The following is a 21052-nucleotide window of genomic DNA, read 5'->3' on the forward strand; positions in this document are numbered from 1 at the left end:
TGGTTAGATGGTTAGGCCAGTTCTGAGCCAGCTCCTCGAGGCCCCAGACCCCAGGAAGGGAGATTCAAGAGTGACCCCCCCCTCCTAGTCCAGTGCCCTTTGCTTTAGGTCATGCTATCTCTTCCAACAACAAACCAGCATTTATCAAACGCATCACAGTTAGGAGGCAGACAGCCCAGCATTTTCCAAAGGTGATGAAGTTATCTTAGCCTGGAGGTGCAAGGACACAATTAAATAACATTGAATCACTCAGTGAAAAAAGTATTCCCTTTTCAGTTTTCCTTTAAGTCTTCCATTATCAAGAAGAAAGTCTCAGTGTGATCTACTTGCCGTCTTGCTAACTTGTCTCTAATACTCGCTACTTTCCCTTCAAAACAAAGAGAAAGGCAGCTTAGAGCCTTAGATGAGCAAAACAGCATCCATATAGGGTGTAATGTCAAATTTTCGTGTTATCTTTATGTACAACAAATCAATACTGGCTTTCCAGGCAATTCCAGATACCAAGTTTCCTTTTGAAACATTTATTTTAAGTTAAAAGATGAGTTGATTTAAAGAAGAAGGAGCCCACTTGAGCGCCATGGCTATCATCCCCATACTCAGATGGGGAAACTGAGGCTCCAAGGACGCCCAGCTGGAAAGTGGCAGAACAGGGTTCCATGTGCCCCGAGGACAAAGGTTGAAGCCTCTGACTGCCCCAGAGGCCGAGGAGCTGTCCCCTACCAGGAAGGTAGCCTGACTGCACTAGCTGGGATCCCATGCCGCTGCCTGGATGGGGTAGGAGGAGGCGCCAGCGAAGTGAGGCTGTGAGCAGGGGGGCCAGAGAAAGAGGAACTTGGAGTAATTATTATTTCCTTTCATTCAAGCTCCTTACTTTATAAAAGGTGGATGTTTTCCGGAGAGCCAAACAAGCACTAGGAATAGATTTCTTTTGTGCAGCCACTCAGGCTGATGGGTAATTTCCCCCTTAACAAGAACAAACTGCCCTGCTTAGCCTATCATTGTTCACAGAGACAAAGAGGCCTGCATCTGTGGGCCTTGCCAGCGGACCTCCCGCAAGAAATGCCCTCTAAGCACCGCCTGCTCCGGGGCTTTCCAAGCATCCCACAGAGGATGCCAAGCTGGTTCACGTCAGAGGCCTGTCCCAGCCCACCTGCCCACTTCATCTGTCGGAAGAAGCCCATGCAGGGTCCTTTCCACAGGACCCTCTGCCAGGTCTGAGTTTCCCTTGGAATCCACGGATACTTTCTAGCAAAACCACATTGAAACTGGGTGCCACCTGCCTGGCCTTAGTGACCAGGGTGGAGCCCTGGCACAGTTGCTCATGGGCCTAATTAAAATGAACTAGAGTAAAATGTTCTACAAGCAGCATTGTGAAGTAGGATCCTAAGGAGTTCTTTCTAAGCCCTGCCTCTGCTATTCTAAACCAACGTCTCTTCCCTTCTCAAACCTCAGGTGCCTGGTCTGTAAAGTGGTTACACTAATACCCATCTCGGGCAGTTGCTAGAAAGATCCAAGAGCAGGTGATTGCACTGCTGTATCCAGAGGGCCTAAAGAATAGCGTCATGTCGACCAGGAGCAGGGCTGGAGTGCAGGTGAAGGACCAGACCTGGCCCTATTCTTCATAGCAGGCAATGGGCTCTGAGAGATTTATGGACCTAATGTTTCTCCATATACACCCTAATCCTCGAAAAACTGAAGCCTGGGCTTCCCTGGTAGCTCGGTGGTAAAGAATCCACCGGCCAATGTAGGAGACACGGGTTCAGTCCCTGATCTGGGAAGATACCACATACTGCACAGCAACTAAGCCTGTGCACCACAACTTTTGAGCCTGTGCTCTCAGAGCCTAGGAGCTGCAACTATTGAACCGCAACTTCTGAAGCATCTGAACTACTGAAGCCTGCGCTCCCTAAAGCCTCAGCTCCACAAGAGAAGTCACTGCAATGAGAAGCCTGCTCACCATAACTAGAGAGTAGCCCCTGCTCACCACAACTAGAGAAAAAGTCTGCACAGCAACAAAAACAGCACAGCCAAAAATGAATAAAATTATTCAAAGAAAACAGGCCTTTTTTACAAGGACAGATAAGACAACATGAAAACAAGTCATTTAAAAACAAGTAACAAAAATGAATCTGAATGTCATCAAATGAAAAATCTTTGTGTTTCAAAGGCCACCAGCAAGAAAGTAAAAAGACAACCCACAGAATGAGAGAAAATATTTGCAAATCATCTGATAAAGGACTTGTACCTAGAACATAAAAAGAACTCTTAGGATTCAACATTAATAAGATGAACAACCCAATTTAAAAATGGGCAAAGGATTTGAATAGACTTTTCTCCAAAGATGATATAGGAACAGCCGATAAGCACATGAAAAGGTGCTCATTAGTCACGCTGCTGCTGCTGCTAAGTCACTTCAGTCGTGTCCGACTCTGTGCGACCCCATAGATGGCAGCTCACCAGGCTCCTCTGTCCCTGGGATTCTCCAGGCAAGAACACTGGAGTGGGTTGCCATCACCGTCTCTATCATTAGTCATGAGGAAAATGCAAATCTAACCACAATGAGATACCACTTCACATCCACTAGAATTATTACAAAAACAAAGCAAAACAGAAAATACCAAGTGCTGGAGAGGATGTGGAGAGATTGGCCCCTTCATAACCTGCTGGTGGGAACGTCAGCTGGTGCAGTCACTTTGAAAACAGCCTAGTCATTCCTCAACTGATGAAATATCAAGTTACCATGTGACCCAGCAATTCCACTCCTAAGTACATACCTAAGAGAAACGACAATACACGTTCATGCAAAAACTTGTGCGTGGATGGTCATAGCAGCGTGATTCATCATAGCCCCAAAGTAGAAATGTCCCAAGTGTCTGTCAATTGATGAGGAGATAAATAAAATGGAGCTTATCCATAATGGAATATTATCTATCCAGCCATAAAAAGAAATGAGAAATACTGATACCCACTACAACATGGATGAAACCTTGAAAGAAGTCAGACACGAAAGTCCATATATACACGAATTTAATTATATGAAATGTCCAGAATAGGCACATCCACAGAGACAGGAAGGAGATTAGCAGTTGCCTGGAGTGGGAGGAAAGGGAAATAGGGAGTGATGCTAATGGGAATGGGGGTTTTGTTGGGAGAGATAAATGTCCTGAAATCAGATAGCAGTGATAGTTGCACAATTCTGCAACAATTTTAAAAACCATTGACCTGTGTATTTAAAAGGGTGAATTTTGTGATGTGTGAATTATATCTCCATAAGCTAGTATTTTATTTTCTGTTTTATTTATTTTTAATTTTTGGTCATGCCACACAGCATGTGGAATCTAATTCCCCAACAAGGGATCGAACCCTCAACCCCTGCATTGGAAGCACAGAGTCTTAACTGCTGGACCAGCAGGGAAGTCTCCATAAACTAGTATGTTTTAAATGCTGTCTGTAGTGATGAATGCTGTGTAATACTCTTTTTAGGATCATTTACTACTACTTATTATTATAATTAAGAGTATTTCCTGGTCCACCCCCCAGCTCAGAGCAACCCTGCCCCCTTAACATCTGCTACAGGTATCACCTCTGATCTGTAGGTGCCTGAAAGGCAGAGCCCAATGCATGTCTGAGTCGACCAGCTCTGGGCAGCTCCTCTGAGCTGACAAGCCTAAGAATATCTATGGACCACGCCATGCTCATGACTGCCTCACCAGCACTAGAAATAAGCCTGCCAATAGACGTTTTCAGCTTAGGGGCTGGGGAGAGACAGTAACGTGTCACATGGGGACCAAGGCATTTAAAGCTCATGTACTTCCCTCATTTGCCCCTTCCCTTTTGGTGATGGACACACAAAAGCAGCCAGGCCCCCTAGTCTTTACGCAGAAAAGACCCGGTCAGAGTGTGCATGAAATAGAAATTTTGGTATGTGAAGCCCCTGAGATTTGGGGTTTGTTTGTTGTGGCAACTAGCATTAATCATCCTGACTAAGGCATTGCATTTGAAGGAGTCCAGCCTCTCTGGCCAGCCCTCTGAGGCTGGGGGCCCTCCGGACCCCTTCTTGGCCTCTCACAGCTCCACAGCTGGAGTTCATGTCTAAATGATTTCATCATTCAGTGGCCTGATTTTGAAAAACACAGACCAGGACGGGGAAAGTCAGAGGAGAGCCACCACCGAGGGAGGGTCTTGTGCGTACCAGCTCCTGGGCTCTGTCCTGGCTGGTATTTATGACCCTCAGGGTACCCGGTCCACTTGACAGAGGAGCAGCCTGAGGTTCCAGGAGGTTAAGGAACTTTCCCAAGGCCGCTCAGTTAAAAAAGACCACGCCTAGCTTCCAACGCAGGTCTACCTTGTTCTAAAACTCGCCTCCACATAAGCACTCTGCTGCCTTTGAGTCAGATCTCAACAGCGTTTGGCCCATCCCAAAGCCCACCCCAGGCTGGTGTCCTCTAACTGCCCCCAGAGCAAAGCTGGCCATGTGTGGGCAACTGACGCAGGATTCTGGGCAGCATCCAACGAGTGGACTTAGTCCCTGGGATGGACGCCTTCAAGTCGGGGTTTGGAGAGAGAGAGATTTCAGCTCCGGGAGTGAGTTTTGACTTTGAGCAGGGATGTGCCAGCCAGACTCCCAGCAAACACCCCCTGTCAGACTCTGGGGGACACGAGCCAGCTCAGTGTCAGCTTCCCAGAAAGAGATCTGAGTGGGCAGAGGGGAGAGGCTCATGGGGGGAAGCTTCCTGGGCCCCCTCCTGTCTCATTCAAACCAACTCACAATGAAAGACAGCCATGTGTGCAGCGCTGTGGGGGGTGGGGGTGGGGTAGAGGGGACACACAGAACAGATGCCATCATCTCTGCCCAGAGAGCTAATAGCCCGGCCACTGTCCTGAGCACCCTGCCCTTCCTGGGGGCATCCGCACCTACTCAGTGACTCAAGGTGGAAAGCACAGACTCCCCTTGCCCCCTCTGCTGACTTCCCACACCTGTCATCCCCTGAGAGCTCCTTCTGCCTGACATTTCCCAAGGCCCTGGTGTCTATTTCCACAGCTATGGCAGCAGCTCCCAGGATGGCCTCCTGCCTTAAGTCCTCTTCTTCCCCTTCCTCTGCTACACGAGGGCCAGAGAGACCAACCTGGGCTGCGCATGGCCTTCAGAGCCTTCGGGGCTCCCCACTGCCCTTAGGATGGTGCAAATGCCCCACCATGGTTTTCCAAGCCTTGCCTCCCAGAAGGTCCCTGTGCCCCTACTAGAAATAAGCCTGCCAATAGTCGTTTTCAGCTTAGGGGTTGGGGACAGACCTCCCTGCCAACACACATCCATTCCCCTCTACGCACGAAGGCCTCTCACCCTCAATGCTACTGACATTTCGGGCCCAGATAATTCTTAGGTGGGGGGCCGTCCTGTGCATTGGAGGACGTTCAGCTGCATCTCTGAACCGTGTATATTAGACGCTAGGAGCACATTCCCCATTCGTGTCAATCAAAAAGATCTCCAGACTCTGCCAAACGCCCCCAGGTGAGAGCCCCTGCTCCGGACCTTTGCACAGGAAAGGCCCCACTCCTTTCTTTCCATTTGTACCTGGCTTCCTCATCACCACGTGAAACTTTGGTTCAGCTGCGTCAACTTTCAGAAACCTTCCTGGCTCACCCAGGCTGGCCCAGGACAGCGTCCCCCCGGCCTCCCTCACTTCCCTGTGCGCTGTCCACCACTGCTCTTGTCAGACCGCATTCGGCCCGTCTGGTGATGTGCTGTCACCCCCTCTGTAAGGGGGGCTCCTCAGAACCCAGCCTCTGGGGCTGTGGAAGCACCAACCCCAGGGACCTGCAGAAGCACAACAGAGCAGCAGGTAGGAGCGACGGCTTCTGACCAGAGGCAGAGGAGGCTCTGTGCGATGGAGCAGACACAGAAGGAGAAAGATAAGAGTCGGCGGAGCACCTTCCAGGTCGGAGGCCTTGCCAGGAACAGCTCGGACAAAGGTGACCAGGTGGGCATGTAAAGATGGGACTGGGAGGTGGCGGCTGGAGCTCCCAGCCTGGGGGCTTTGGGAGCGAAAGCTGGAGGCCAGGTCCTGAAGACCCCTGGAGGCGTTTTGCAGCCCCAGATGTATTCAGCAGGATGTGAAATTATGAGGGGGGGAGGGGAAGTCTGGGAAATGCTTTGTTATCGGTTGAGCTGGTTTCTTTACCTCTCAAGAGCCTTTAATGTGCTCACACACCGGGTAAATCTTTACAAGGGAGAGATGCGGGGAAAAGTCATGTCCACAAGTAACTGACCACAGACGGGTTTTTTTCACAGTTCAGTTCAGTCGCTCCGTCGTTTCTGACTCTTTGCAACCCCGTGGACTGCAGCACGCCAGGCCTCCCTACTCAAACTCATGTCCATTGGGTCGGTGACGGTCGGTTTTTTTTTCACAGATCCTCTCAAATGATCAGTGTCCATCATTGTTTAGTAGCTGAGTCACGTCCAACTCTGCGACCCCATGGACTGTAGCCGGTCAGGCTCCTCAGCCCATGGGATTCTCCAGATGAGAATCCTGCAGTGGGTTGCCATGCCGTCCTCCAGGGCATCTTCCCAACCCAGGAATCAGTCGTGTGTCTCCTGCATTGGCAGGAGGATTCTTTACCGCTGAGCCACCAGGAAAGCCCCGTCTACCCTTCAGAAAATGCTGCTTGGAGCCGAGACATGAGCTGCACCTTGAGGAGGACTGTGAGGTAAAGACTATCTGTGTTTGAGGACAAGGGTCCTGGGGGTCATTCGGAGGCCTCAGAGCTGGGGCTTCAGCCACATGGCTCCTCTCCCAGCTGCTGGGGCATCTGCAGCCCCGAGAAGGAACACAGGCTCCTGCGAGAGTGACTGCAGGAAGGACCTGGCCGGCAGCGCAAAATTTATTATAGGAAAACAGTCAACCCCCAGACCACTTGGGCCACCTCCCCCAGGCCCCTGGGCCATACCATATGGTGTGGTTTAAATTTCTAAAATTGAGGAGTACTTAAGGAAAAAATGTTGGCAAGCTCTGAGCACTTGTAAAACCTTCTGAGCTGAGGGGGAGGCTGGGCCCCATCCCTCCAGGAGACATAGGCAGTGTGCAGCAGGGGCAGCGAGGTCTGGGGGGCCCAGACCGGGGTCCAAGAGCAGAGGCTTCTGGTCAAGGCTGGCCAGTGGGGAGAGAGGGAAGTGACCCCCTGCAGTAGCCCTAGGATGAGCTGAAGGAGCCAGAAGGCCGGCCAAGGAACCACCTCATCTTCAGCAAAGATCCCAGTCAGACCAGCAGATGTGGGGGTAGGGTCGGGGGGTCACTGGGGGTGGGGTAGGGGTCACTGGTGAGATGGGGTGCAGACACTCTCTGTACTGCTGTCTAAGCGTCTGGATGAAGTTTGTGTAGTGAGCTGGGTCCTCAGGTCTGTCCCTGCAGATGGAGCAGGCAGTTGGGTGTGCCCAGGGCCACGCCTTGTACAGAGAGAGCCAGCCCTGTCCAGCATCTGAAAGAGCTGATGAACATGAATCCTCTTGCTTCTGAAAAGTGCAAAGGCCCTGGGGTGGCCTGCCATTCCATTAAGAGGCATGTAGGATTACGATGGAAGCAGAAGCAGAGAAACAGCGGAGGGAAGTAACAGGGGTGCTGGCTCAGCAGAAGCAGGAGGAAGTGCCACAGGGGCCAACCTTGGGGTGGGGCTGGGCCCGTGGCCCGCAGGCCAGCACAGCTGCTCCAGGCGAGGGCTCAGTGCAGCCCGAGGGGCCCGTATCACTGCATGGGCCCCTGGGACCTGTCTAACATCACCGGGGGCAGCGAGGCTTGAGGTGGGACCAGAACTGCCAAGGACCCCTGGGACACCTTGAGAACAACGAGGTGGGGCTTATCCTCCTCCTCAAGGGACTTCCAAGCTGTGTGGATAAAATGTATAAAACTGTGCAGAAGAATCCATAAGTGCAGGGAGGGGAGGAGGCCTGGTTGTCAACTCAGAAGGAGCTACTGTGGGTTTAACCCCCTTGTGAATGCCTTCACCAGTAGATGCAGGGGAGGGCAGGTGTTCAGTGGCCCACTTGTCATAGGAGGAGCTGCTGTGTGAACTGGATTCCTTCTGTTCACAGTCCTACCTCTGTCTCCTGACCGGAAGTCAAAACCTGAGTGGCTGCGGCAGCCCTGATTCGCCGCCTCCAGCGTCAGGACCACCATGAATGCGAACAGGCCATGGGTGTGGCCCCATGCCCCAGGGGAGGTCAGGGTGGCCCCTCGCCCTCCAGCTTACCCCAGAGCACTTCAGAATACTCAGCACTCTGCTGTGTTCAGCCAGTGTTACCTCTGCCCACTCAGCTTCAGCCAGGCCCTCCTCCTAAGCACTCTTGGGCCCTTCCTGGTCACACCAGCCTCTCAGCCCTTTCTTCTGGGTACTCTGACCCCTGCCTCGGTTGAGCCTTCACCTGTCCCACCATAAACGCCTGGGCGTGAGCAGAGGGCAGCAAGAGTGCCCCTGGAGGGGACTGGGCCCCCAAGAAGCAGGCCTCCCCACTGCAGGCCTACTCTGGCCTGGACCACCTGCGCTGGCCCTGCCAGGCTTGGGTACCTCTGAAGAGGATAAAAATTCTGAATCTGGAGACCAATGGCATCCCTGGCTGGGTGCTCCCCACTGGCCTAGCACAGACCTGGGGGCCCATATTCCTGGATAAGGCCTCCCACTCCTGCTGTGGGGTTTGGGTAGCCTCTTACCTTTGGGGTGAGGTACTTGGTCATAATTTCCTTCCCTTTTTCTCCCAGTTTTTCATCTGGAGTAACTTCATATTCTGCCTAAAAGAGAAGAAGGAAAAGAACAATAATAGATTTGCTCATGAGCTTCTTAAAACTGTAGAACCTTAGAGGCCCCTGGAGAAGACACCCTGGAGGTCACGTGACCGAACTCCTTCTTCGGCAGGACAGGGAGTGAGGCCCAGAGAAGGGAGGGGCCCTGGTGTCCAGTCCAGCTGGCTCGGCTCCACTGTGGACACGTGCTCAGAACAGCGGCAGCACACTAGTCACTGGGGAGCCAACGCTGGTGCTCGGACCCCGCCCCACACCCACAGAGTCAGACCCTCTGGTGATGGGGTCAAGCATCCAGGCAGCTGGTGGGGAGAACCACAAGCTTAGGAAAATCAAAAGAAGCTGCTGGAAATTAACTAGAGCCGGCAAACTGGAAGGCCCTCAAGAGGCTGCCTGAGGTCACTCAGACCTTACATGCTACATGACCTTGGACAGTTTCCTCAACCGCCATACAATGAAGCTGGGAAAAACGCCTATGTATAGGGCGATTGTGCAGAGAAAACAAGACAAATCTGGGCACATAATAAATACTCAATTAACGGCTGCTCTATTTACCACCATTGTAATTACCACACCTTGTAAGAGAAGACAATAATATGCATGCTATAACTTTGACAGTTTTTCAGTTTACAAAGGGAACACACAGAGATTTTTCAGATATTCTTATATGAACCGTATTTAAGCCCAGGTAGTGATACGATGGTACAGAACCTGCCTGCTGATGCAGGAGACATGGGTTTGATCCCTGGGTCAGGAAGATCCCCTGGAGAAGGGAATGGCAATCCACTCCAGTATTCTTGCCTGGAGAATTCCATGGACAGAGGAGCCTGGTGGGCTACAGTCCATAGGGTCACAAAGAGTCGAACACAACTAAGAGACTGAGCTCACAGTGACACAGAAGGCAGGCTGCAATCACATGCCTTCACCCACATACAAAGAGCAGGGCGTTTAGCAGAGTTGCCCAGGGTCAGTGGTGGGGAAGCAGCAGGGCTGGAACACGGACCTCCAAGCCCGGACCCCTTTCACAACAACACCAAGGAATTTAGGACCCAGATCGCTGACCATGCCAGTGGGATCCAGGCTCTGTAGAAGCGAGGCTTCGAAAGACGGGCCATTTTATTCTCCCTGACCCCACGTGAGGCTCCTTCACAGGCACTTGATCCACTTGCCAAGAGGATAAAAGGCTGCCTCGACTTAATGAAAAGCCTGGTGAGCTTGCCTTTCTCATTTCAACAAGGGAACTAATTGCAAATTGTTTATAACTGGTTCCAAATCTGCCACCCAAGGATTTGTCAGCCTCCATCCAAAAGTGCAGCTATTTCCAAAGAGACAGGAAGTGACACCAGCACAGAGGGTCTGAAACTCCTTTCCTGGCCACCTCACTGTAGAGTTAGACCCCAGTACTCACCCCCACCCCCCCCCCGGGCGAGTTCAAAGCAGACTCTCAGTGTCTAGAGTCCGGTTTCTCACCAGTCCAGTCAGGAAGACCCTCCTGGGCTGGAGCTACACCTCTCTGTGGCAGAGGGTTCTAGAACACAGCTGCCCACCTATCTTCCATGGGGGGCAGAGAGATGCTCCCAGTATCCAGCTGCCCTGGGAACCCCGCCTGGTGGTCTGGCTCTGTGGGAATTTACCCAGACTGCTTTGCAGGGCCCAGGCCACAGGCAAATGGCCGCCTACCTTTTGGGGGGTAACTCAATCCCATGCAGAACCCTGGATTTGCACCGTCCCAAAATACCTCTGCGAAGGCGGCTCTATTTAACCAAACGGAGGTCTGAGGCTCACTAATCAGCCTCAATAGCCAGCTGAAAATATTATTGCTCTGGGTACTAAAACCCACGTTAAAAAAAATAACAACACTTTCAGGTCAGCTGCCTCCCAGCAGAGGCCCGGCCGGGCAGCTGGGCGCCAGGGTTCCACAGGGAGGCAGCCGGGAGCACGCCGGGACAGGCCTCCCCAGCCCGGGATCAAAAGGCCTTTCTTTGAGAGTCCATGTCAGGTCACCACCACCTGAAGAGCATTTGTGTTGGGAGGCAGAAAACCAACAGAAGGCTTCCAGCTGGGCTTTCCGCACCGATTAAGTCACCTGGAGTGACAGGCCATGTCTCCACTGTGACCCCCGAGAGGGGCTCCTGGGGGACCCGTCCTGAGAGGCCACCTACGGAGAAAAACACCCCGGCCGGGCAGCGCTCAGGGCGATCACATGGGCCGGAGGCGGGGACCACCGGGAATCCGCTCCTGCGGGAGCACCCTTGCCCAGGTGGTGGGCAAAAGCTGCCGGAATCAGCTGCAGCCAGAAAACAGAAGCAGCAAATAAGAAGTTCGGTTGGCCAGTGCTCTGTGACGACCTCAGAGAGGTGGGATGGGGTGGGAGGCGGGAGGGCGGTTCCAGAGGGAGGCGACACATGTATGCCTGTGGCTGATGCGTGCTGAGCTACGGCAGAAACCAACACAACATTGTAAGGCAATACCCTCCAATTAAAAATAAATAAATTAAAAGAAGTTGGGTTGGGCCAACAGCCTAGAATTTTACAATTGGAAATGGCAGACAGTGACTTCAGTGAACAGAGAGGTAAACGACATGCCAAGAGGACCTGTGACGTCCATCCATAGGAGTTCCCTCCAACAAGAGGGGTGGGCTTATCCCCACTCCCGCCCCCAACAGAGGGGACACACACGGTCCTCCCTGCTGTGTTGCCCACTTGAAACTTTCTCCTGCCCTGGGCTCAGCCCTAACGGCCAGAGCGCCAAAGAGCTCCTTGCCAATCCACTCGGAGAACACTTCTCTTCCCCAGATACATCCACGGTGCCAACCGAGGGAGGCATTTAATGAGCCTTCTCTCCGCACGGTGATTTATGCCAAACACAGGAATGGGCTTTGGGGAGGAGATGCTGTAACACAAAGCGCAAAATACGACATTGAGTTCAAGGCAAAAAGAATTATTTATATATCTGTGCCTGCCAAGAGGGTATAAACATCTGTGTACATCCTAGTTTATAAAGCCAATATTTCATTCTCTTGGCAGGCTCTAATTGCATCATCCATCTCAGAAAATGCTAATGAAAATATGTCCTCTATTAAACACATTTCTCTCAGATGAGTTTTTAAAAAAACATGAAGATTGCAAACCGGTACAAGGGGCCCTGCCACGTTCTCACAGAAGCCGGCGCTGATTTTTACAGAGAGGAGTCTGAGCAGAATTCCTCTCCACGAGATGTCATCCCCCTCCTCTCGGGAACCCTTCTCCTGCCCTGGCAGGAAGATGAAGTCAGAGAAGCTTTGAGGTCTCGCCACCTCCGGCTTCTGTAATTACCGATGTGGTCAGCTTTTCCAGAGTCTTCGCGGCAGGGACAAGTGACGCGCCCAGCTGGCAAGGCTGCTCCCCGTGGCCCTCTCTGGAGAAACACCCGGCTCCTCCCACACCGGCCTTGGCATATTGCCGGTGCCAACCCTGGGGGCCAGGGGTTTCCATCTGCCCCTCTGGAGTCACTGCCCACCCGGCTTTGGGACAGAGGAGAGTGAGGATGGGGAGCTCCCTGCCAGTTCCCTCCCTGCCGGGCGCCCAGGCTCCTGCAGCTGCCTTCTCCCACTCCTTCCCGTATGGGCCCCTGTCCCTGCAGAGCTGGAGGCGGCGAAGGCTCGGATGTATCTGCGTACTTAGGCCAGGACTCCGACAACCGCCCTTCATTAAACCCTACTTCATTCACATGTGAGCGAGCCATCCATCTCTGGCCAAGTCCCTCACTGATGCTTGAAAAATCCTTCAGAAGGCTGGCATCGCCTGCCACTTTTCATCAGCCCAGCTAGAATGAAGAAGCTCTACAAACAGGGGTGTCCCTGCACCAGGGTCCCAGGGTCAGATGGGCCTGGTCAGCCTCACAGCCTGTGTCCACCTGGGCAGGCAGAGCCTTCTCAGATCTCTGGCTATCATGTGAGGAGCCCTGTCGGGCCTGGGTCAGGAAGGGGTTCCCTGGCCCAGGGTCAATGGGGCGGGCTCAGAGAAAGAAGGGAAGGAGGAGCGGACCCCTGGCCACGTGGGGTACAGAGGGTGATAGGAGGGATCCCAAGGAGGGGCGGCACCATAGCCACCAAGCTTGAGCGACACATCTGGACAGAGGTGAACTCAGAAAAGTTAGAGAGGGTTCTGACCCTCTCTTGGGGTGGGGGTGGGACGGGGTGGGGGGTGGTTGGCTGACGTGTCTGAGTCCCACAGCGGAGAGCCTGTGCTCTCGCCTCCTGCCCACCAGTCATTCTCCCGGGAGCTCAGCTCTCAGCGGCTCTCTGCCACCCCTTCACCGCTCCTCCTCTGCCCCCCAGCCCCTGGCATTCTTCCCCTGTCCTCACTCCCCACAGGGCTCTCAAGGCCATCATGCAAAGGGCTCTCCCTGTTGCTCTTTCAATTCTAAGTGAAAAGAACCTCAACCTAGTCTGATTCAGGCACAACTAGAATCTCTGGGTTCCTGAGCTCCGAGGATGGGGTGAACAACCAACTTGTGGGGAAAATGGAAATGCAGCCTGGCCCAGAGCAACAGAACCAGGTATGTGAGCACCTCTGGAACCTACGCTCACAGCGTGTGTGTCTGTGTGTGTATTTGTGGCTGTTTGTGTGTGTGTGTCTGTGTGTGTATGTGTCTGTGTGTATGTGTCTATATGTGTGTGTGTGTCTGTGTGTGTATATATGTCTGTGTGTGTGTCTGTGTGTGTGTCTGTGTCTGTGTGTGTATATGCATGTGTGTATGTGTCTGTGCATGTGTGTCTCTGTGTATGTCTGTGTGTCTCTGTGTGTATGTCTGTGTCTGCATGTGTCTATGTGTGTGTGTGTCTGTGTGTGTGTGTGTCTGTGTGTGTGTGTATCTGTGTGTGTGTGTGTCTGTGTGTGTGTGTATCTGTGTGTGTGTGTATGTGTGTCTCTGTGTGTGTTGGCCTCATTCTCCCTCGGTGCTGCCTGACTTGCTCCAGTGGCAGGAAACATGGTGCCCAGGTTTTTTATTCTAAGCCTCCTCTACCAGAGAAGGAATTCCCCTCAAGTCAATCAGTTCAGTTCAGTTGCTCAGTCGTGTCCGACTTTTTGCGACCCCATGAATCGCAGCACGCCAGGCCTCCCTGTCCATCACCAACTCCCAGAGTTCACTCAGACTCAACGTCCATTGAGTCAGTGATGCCATCCAGCCATCTTATCCTCTGTCGTCCCCTTTTGCCCCTGCCCCCAATTCCTCCCAGCATCAGAGTCTTTTCCAGTGAGTCAACTCTTCGCATGAGGTGGCCAAAGTACTGGAGTTTCAGCTTCAGCATCATTCCTTCCAAAGAACACCCAGGGCTGATCTTTAGGATGGACTGGTTAGATCTCCTTGCAGTCCAAGGGACTCTCAAGAGTCTTCTCCAACACCACAGTTCAAAAGCATCAATTCTTTGGCGCTCAGCCTTCTTCACAGTCCAACTCTCACATCCATACATGACCACTGGAAAAACCATAGCCTTGACTAGACGGACCTTTGTTGGCAAAGTAATGTCTCTGCTGTTGAATATGCTATCTAGGTTGGTCATAACTTTCCTTCCAAGGAGTAAGCGTCTTTTAATTTCATGGCTGCAGGCACCATCTGCAGTGATTTTGGAGCCCCCCAAAATAAAGTCTGACACTGTTTCCACTGTTTCCCCATCTATTTCCCATGAAGTGATGGGACCAGATGCCATGATCTTCGTTTTCTGAATGTTGAGTTTTAAGCCAACTTTTTCACTCTCCTCTTTCACCTTCATCAAGAGGCTTTTTAGTTCCTCTTCACTTTCTGCCATAGGGTGGTGTCATCTGCATATCTGAGGTTATTGATATTTCTCCCAGCAATCTTGATTCCAGCTTGTGCTTCTTCCAGCCCAGCGTTTCTCATGATGTACTCTGCATAGAAGTTAAATAAGCAGGGTGACAATATACAGCCTTGATGTACTCCTTTTCCTATTTGGAACCAGTCTGTTGTTCCATGTCCAGTTCTAACTGTTGCTTCCTGACCTGCATACAAATTTCTCAAGAGACAGATCAGGTGGTCTGGGATTCCCATCTCTTTCAGAATTTTCCACAGTTTATTGTGGTCCACCCAGTCAAAGGCTTTGGCATAGTCAATAAAGCAGAAATAGATGCTTTTCTGGAACTCTCTTGCTTTTTTCATGATCCAGCAGATGTTGGCAATTTGGTCTCTTGTTCCTCTGCCTTTTCTAAAACCAGCTTGAATATCTGGAAGTTCACAGTTCACATATTGCTGAAGCCTGGCTTGGAGAATTTTGAGCACTACTTTACTAGCGTGTGAGATGAGTGCAACTGTGCTGTAGTTTGAGCATTCTTTGGCATTGCCTTTCTTTGGGATTGGAATGAAAACTGACCTTTTCCAGTCCTGTGGCCACTGCTGAGTTTTCCAAATTTGCTGGCATATTGAATGCAGCACTTTCACAGCATCATCTTTCAGGATTTGAAATAGCTCAACTGGAATTCCATCACCTCCACTAGCTTTGTTCGTAGTGATGCTTTCTAAGGCCCACTTGACTTCACATTCCAGGATGTCTGGCTCTAGGTCAGTGATCACACCATCGTGATTGTCTGGGTCGTGAAGATCTTTTTTGTACAGTTCTTCTGTGTATTCTTGCCATCTCTTCTTAATATCTTCTGCTTCTGTTAGGTCCATACCATTTCTGTCCTTCATCGAGCCCATCTTTGCATGAAATGTTCCCTTGGTATCTCTAATTTTCTTGAAGAGATCTCTAGTCTTTCCCATTCTGTTGTTTTCCTCTATTTCAAGTCAATAAACCCCAGGAAAAGGACTCACTGACCTGCACTGGCTCACAGGCTGTTCCCATCAACTGTGGTCTTCAGGTGACATCACTAAGAACAGAGCAGCTTCTGGAAGAGCTGTGTTCTTTGGGAGTATGGGTGGGGCACCAAGGAGAGAGGACAATCCCACAGATGTCCAATAGATGAACCCAGTTTGTTGTTATTCAGTTGCTAAGTCGCATGAACAGAAGCACGCCCGGCTTTCCTGTGCTTCACCACCTCCCCGAGTTGGCTCAAACTCACATCCATTGAGTTGGTGATGCCATCCAACCAACTCATCCTCTGTCATTCCCTTCTCCTCCTGCCTTCAATCTTTCCCAGCATCAGGGTCTTTTCCAATGAGCAGTCTCTTTGCGTCAGGTGGCCAAAGTATTGGAGCTTCAGCTTCAGCATTAGTCCCTCCAATGAATATTCAGTATTGATTTCCTTTAGAATTGACTGGCTTGATCTCCTTGCAGTCCAAGGGCTCCCATGAGTCTTCTCTAGCACCACAGTTCGAAAGCATCAATTCTTCAATGCTCAGCCTTCTTTATGGTCCAGCTCTCACAACCATACATGACTACTGGAAAAACCATAGATTTGACTACGGTTTTTTTCTTTTAAGTGGTACATTTTCAAGATGACCCTGCTCCCAGGATCTAGCTTCACCAAATGCTCTGTGGGTCTCTACATCTGTCTGAAGGATAACTACCACCATCCCCCTCACTCTCTTGGGAGATCACAGCAGTGATAGAAGGACAAAAACAAATACTGGATATGATTCAAAAATAAGAGAAGCAGAATACTTAGTTCCCCTGGTGAGGAATTTAAGTCATTTTACAACAAAATTTCAGGATAAGATGGCCTATTAATGTCAAGTGATTTTCCATAGTTTTGAGCTAATGAATATCTTGGAATGACTTCCAGCATTTCCTGATGTGAGATTCCATCTGTTGTAACCTCATATTTGTAGTTGCCAGCCTCTAAGATGGAGACTTTAATCATCTTTGCCTCTTGCTGTTCGTGTTCTTGAGAAGGCTCTTTCCAAACTGAATAGGGCCAACCTGTATAACCACTGAGATACCAGACATATGACAACATGGAAGCTCTGAGGCCAGTTTACAAAAGACATTACAGAACTCCTGCTTACAGTGTATAGGGGACATGGGTTTGATCCCTGGTCCAGGAAGATCCCACATACTGCAGACCAACTATGCCCGTGGGCCATAACTACTGAGCCTGCACTCTAGAGCGTGTGAGCCGCACCTACCGAGCCTATGTGCTGCAACTGCTGAAGCCTGCATGCCTAGAGCCTGGGCTCCAATACAAGAGAAGCCTCCACAATGCGAAGCCTGTGTACTGCAATGAAGAGTAACCCCCTCTTGCCGCAGCTGGAGAAGGCCCTTGTGCAGGAACGAAGACCCAGCACAGACGAAAAAGAGAAGACACTGCAGCGTCTACCATGCTCGCTCCAGGGAAAGCCAGTGCTCTTATGAGGACACTCGAGCAGTCCATGGAGAGGCTCACATGGAAGACAGCTGAGGCCTCCAGCCAACAGCCAGCACCAACATGCCACCCACGTGCACAAGCCTAGAAACAGATCAAGCCTTCAGACAACTTGCAGCCCTAGCCAACACCCTGATGTAACCTTTAAAGAGACCTTGAGCCAGTAGCACCTTGGTCAACCATTCCCACATCCTTGACCCAGAGAAACCATGAGATAATAAATGCTTGTTGTTATTTCAAGCTGTTAAGTTATAGATAATTTCTTCCCAGCAACAGATAATGAATATTTGATAGGTATTTGAACTTGTAGTTCATTAAAAAATGCCCTTTGTTGCTTTTTCAATCTTCTGTTTAATTGGAAAGCTAGCTCCATAAGGGCAGGAACTTCCTTCTGCTCACTCCATAGTCTTCAGCTGCTAGAACAGAGTGTGATATATCGAAGACATCTCATAAATGTGTGTTGAGTATGGTTGTGGATGCATGCTTAGCTGCTTCATTTGTGTCCGACTCTTTGTGACCCCATGGACTGTAGCCCTCCAAGCTCCTCTGTCCATGGAATTCTCCTGGCAAGAATACTGGAGTGGATTGCCATGCCCTCCTCCAGGGGATTTTCCCTACCCAGGGATTGAACCTGCGTTTCTTATGTCTCCTGTATTGGCAGGCAGGTTGTTTACCATTAGTGCCACCCGGGAAGCCCAAATATGGTTGAGTATCTGCCAAACCTCCCCTAACTCCAAAGAGCAGAGACCTGAAAACTTTAAGTCCCACCCAAGCTTGGAGACTAGAAGGTTTCAAATGGGATGGGATGCCATCAAGCCTCTGAGAAAACAATTTAGAGAAGTATGTCAGTCTCTAAGGGGTCCATGGCAAGACCCTACTGGTCTTGAAGCCAAATCTACTCAAAGCCTTGACTTGGGTACTTGGGTCACTGAACCCATTTCTCTGCAGGAGGGCGATGGGGGAGTCCTTCTCAGGCTCCCAGAAGCCGCTCAATAACCAAGACTAAGGGCCAAATCATTCTTGTGTCTGATGAATGACGCACAAACAGTTCCACTGACCCGGATCACCCAGGCCCCATGTTAAAACAGCCCATGTCTTCTGCTCAACCTGAGAATCTCAGACGTTAGGACTGTGCAGCAAGCAGTCTTTCCTGGGCGGCGACGTCAGAGCCGACAAGGACGGGTTATTTTTCATCAAACTCCACTCGGTAGAAATTCAGCCTAGATGTGAGGAACGGTGTGGATGTCCCTGGCTGAGCCAGGAGCACTGGAGGGGCGTGCTCCCCTAATGACACCACCACCTCCTCCCTCCTCGGAGTTCCAGTCAGGATGGAAGGAAAAAAAAAGGTATTTCAGATGAGCATTTCGCCAGCCCTGGAAAACTCAATAAAGTCTTCATGCGTAAAAGAGGTGTGCCAAAGGCTGGTCATTTGACGTCAGGATGGGCGATGAAAGGTCCTGCTAATTCCCAGAGATGCAGACACAAATTCGAGGGGATGGAGGAGCCTCTGATGAGTGGTGGTGTCATTAAGGCGTATGTAAAGAGCATGTGTCGCATCCACCCAGGGAGCCAGACTCGTATTTCCTTTCCAAAAGAGAGCTCTTGGTACAGGCCCAGCAACACAGAACGTCTGCACGACCAGAATGAAAATAGGCATCCATTGGATTTTTTCCCCCTTCTTCTCAAGCTGACTGTAAGAGTCTAACAAGACACGTGGCTGGAAAATTCCACTGGCTCCTGGGTTTAGCCTTGCCCTGCTCTGCCTCATCAACTCTCCAGACAGATCCCAAAGCTGCTGATGCCTCATCTTTTCCAAACGGGGAGGAGCCTTCGTCCCAGGCTCACACTTTGGTCCTCGGCTCCTCCATCCACGTTCATCTCCTTGGTGAACACATCTAGTCTGTGGCTGTAAGTGCCAGCTATAGGCTGGTACTCCCAGTTTGCTATTTCCAGCCCAGGCCTTTCTCACAAACTCGACTTTAACACCCACCACCCCTCCCACATCTCTGCTGGGCTGTCTGGTAGACATCAGAAGCTGTGTCCCAGATGAAGCTCCTGACCTTCCCCCAAACAAGCCTCTCACAGCCTTACCCTCACTCCATCTTTCCACTGGTTCAGGTCAACACTTGGAAGTCATCCCCAACTCTTGTCTCTCACCCTCAGGGCATTAGAAAATACTGTTAACTCTGGTTCAGAACATGCTCCAATCCGACTGGGTGTCAACCACCAGCTCTCACCCATCAGCGCTCCCCACTCTGACCCTGGCCCACTGTAGCCTCTTCCCGACACAGAAGCCAGAGGGAAACTTTCAAAACCAAAATCAGGGAATTCCCTGGCAGTCCAGCAGTTAGGATTCTATGCTCTCACTTCCAAGGTCCTGGGTTCAATCCCTGGCCAGGGAACTAAGAGCCCATAAGCTGCGTGGTGTGGCCAAAAAATTAAAAAATAAAGTAAAAACCTAAATCAGACCATGACACTGTTCTGCTCAAAAACGTTCCAGTGCCCACCCCCCACATCAAAGTTCTCTAATGGTACAAGGGCTTGCACGATTGTCACGTCGCCTAGACCCTTCTGCCCCTGCTCCCTCTACTCCAGCCACGGACATCAGATCCCAGTGGGTCTTGTGCATCAATTACTTGTCAGTTGCAGCGCTATAAGCACCCAGAGGTGAGAGCTATCCAGTTAGTGGAGGAGGCAGGCAGACAGATAAAGCCTGACTCGCTACATACATGGCACCTGTGACATGCCACACACTGCCCTGAGCAGTACAAACACATTCAGTCCCTCCTCAGCGCATCTGCCACCACCAGGTACAACTATGTCCCCTCTTACAGATAAAAAGATGGGGCACAAAGGGGTCAGACACCTGCCCGCAGTCTCCCTGGCAGCTGAGGGGGTGCCAGCATGGCACCGTGGTCTGTCTCAGGAGCCAGCTCGCTCATGATGCACTATTCTGCCAGCACCGAGCTCTAATGAGGCTCAGATGTGTGTCAAAGCAACACCTCCAGCAGAGGGCACTCGGGAAGAGAGGAGGTGGACAGGGGAGGTTTCTGAGAGCAGAGGACAGGGGGGGACGAGCTGGCATTCACCAGGCAGAGGTCCTGGGAGGCCTTTCAGGTAGCGAGAGGGAGGAAGGCAGGGCTGAGATGCTTCAACCAGCTTGGCAAGTCAGAGCCACCAGAAGCAGGTTGGGGCCAGAATGCAGGTCTCAAGAAAGACCCAGGAAAAGCTATGCATGAAAGGCAGGGGCCTGTTAGTGGAAGGTCTAGTAAGTCAGCCTCAAAATGTGTAATTTGTCCTAGATGTCAACGTTTCCCGACCCTGAACATTTACAGAGTGCTGTGCTGCGCTGTGCTAAGTCGCTTCAGTTGTGTTCGACTCTTTGAGACGCTATGGACTGTAACCCGCCAGGCTCCTCTGTTCATGGGAGTCTCCAGGCAAGAATACTGGAGTGGGTTGCCACGCCCTCCTCCAGGGGATCTTCCTGACCCAGGGATCCACATCTCTTACATCTCCTGGCTTGGCAGGTGGGTTCTTAACCACAAGGCCCACCTGAGAAGCCCAAGTACTGTCCTAGGAGATGTGAAAATTACCATTGTCTACTACCTCCTTCATGGATCACTGCCGTGTTGTGGCAAAGGGGCTTGGGTAACTGAATGAAGCTATGAGCCATGTCACGAAGGGCCACCTGAGATGGATGGGTCACAGTGTAGAGCTCTGATGAAACATGGTCCACTGGAGGAGTGAATGGCAAACCACTCCAGTATTCTTGCCAGGAGAACCCCATGAACTACATGCAAACTCCGGGAGATAGTGAAGGACAGGGGAGACTGGTATGCTGTAGTCCAGGGGTCTGCTACAAACAACGGCCCATTCAAACAACGGTAGATAATGAGCACCCCTAAGTGCCAAACTGTAGACTCCGAGTACCATTTCCCAGTAAAAGAAACCAGGATCCTTGGAAAA

General features: G+C 51.1%; 1 protein-coding gene across 1 annotated transcript in view; it reads right to left on the reverse strand.

Annotated features, from left to right (window-relative positions):
- Positions 1–21052, reverse strand: part of GRK5 (G protein-coupled receptor kinase 5) — a 232659-nt gene that overhangs the window by 47716 nt on the left and 163891 nt on the right. The window contains exon 4 of the mRNA XM_070363781.1: positions 8700–8777. Coding sequence (XP_070219882.1) covers positions 8700–8777 — 78 coding nt within the window. The remainder of the gene's footprint in view (positions 1–8699; positions 8778–21052) is intronic.

Source organism: Bos mutus, chromosome 26, assembly GCF_027580195.1.
Source record: "Bos mutus isolate GX-2022 chromosome 26, NWIPB_WYAK_1.1, whole genome shotgun sequence".
Lineage (NCBI taxonomy): Eukaryota > Metazoa > Chordata > Mammalia > Artiodactyla > Bovidae > Bos > Bos mutus.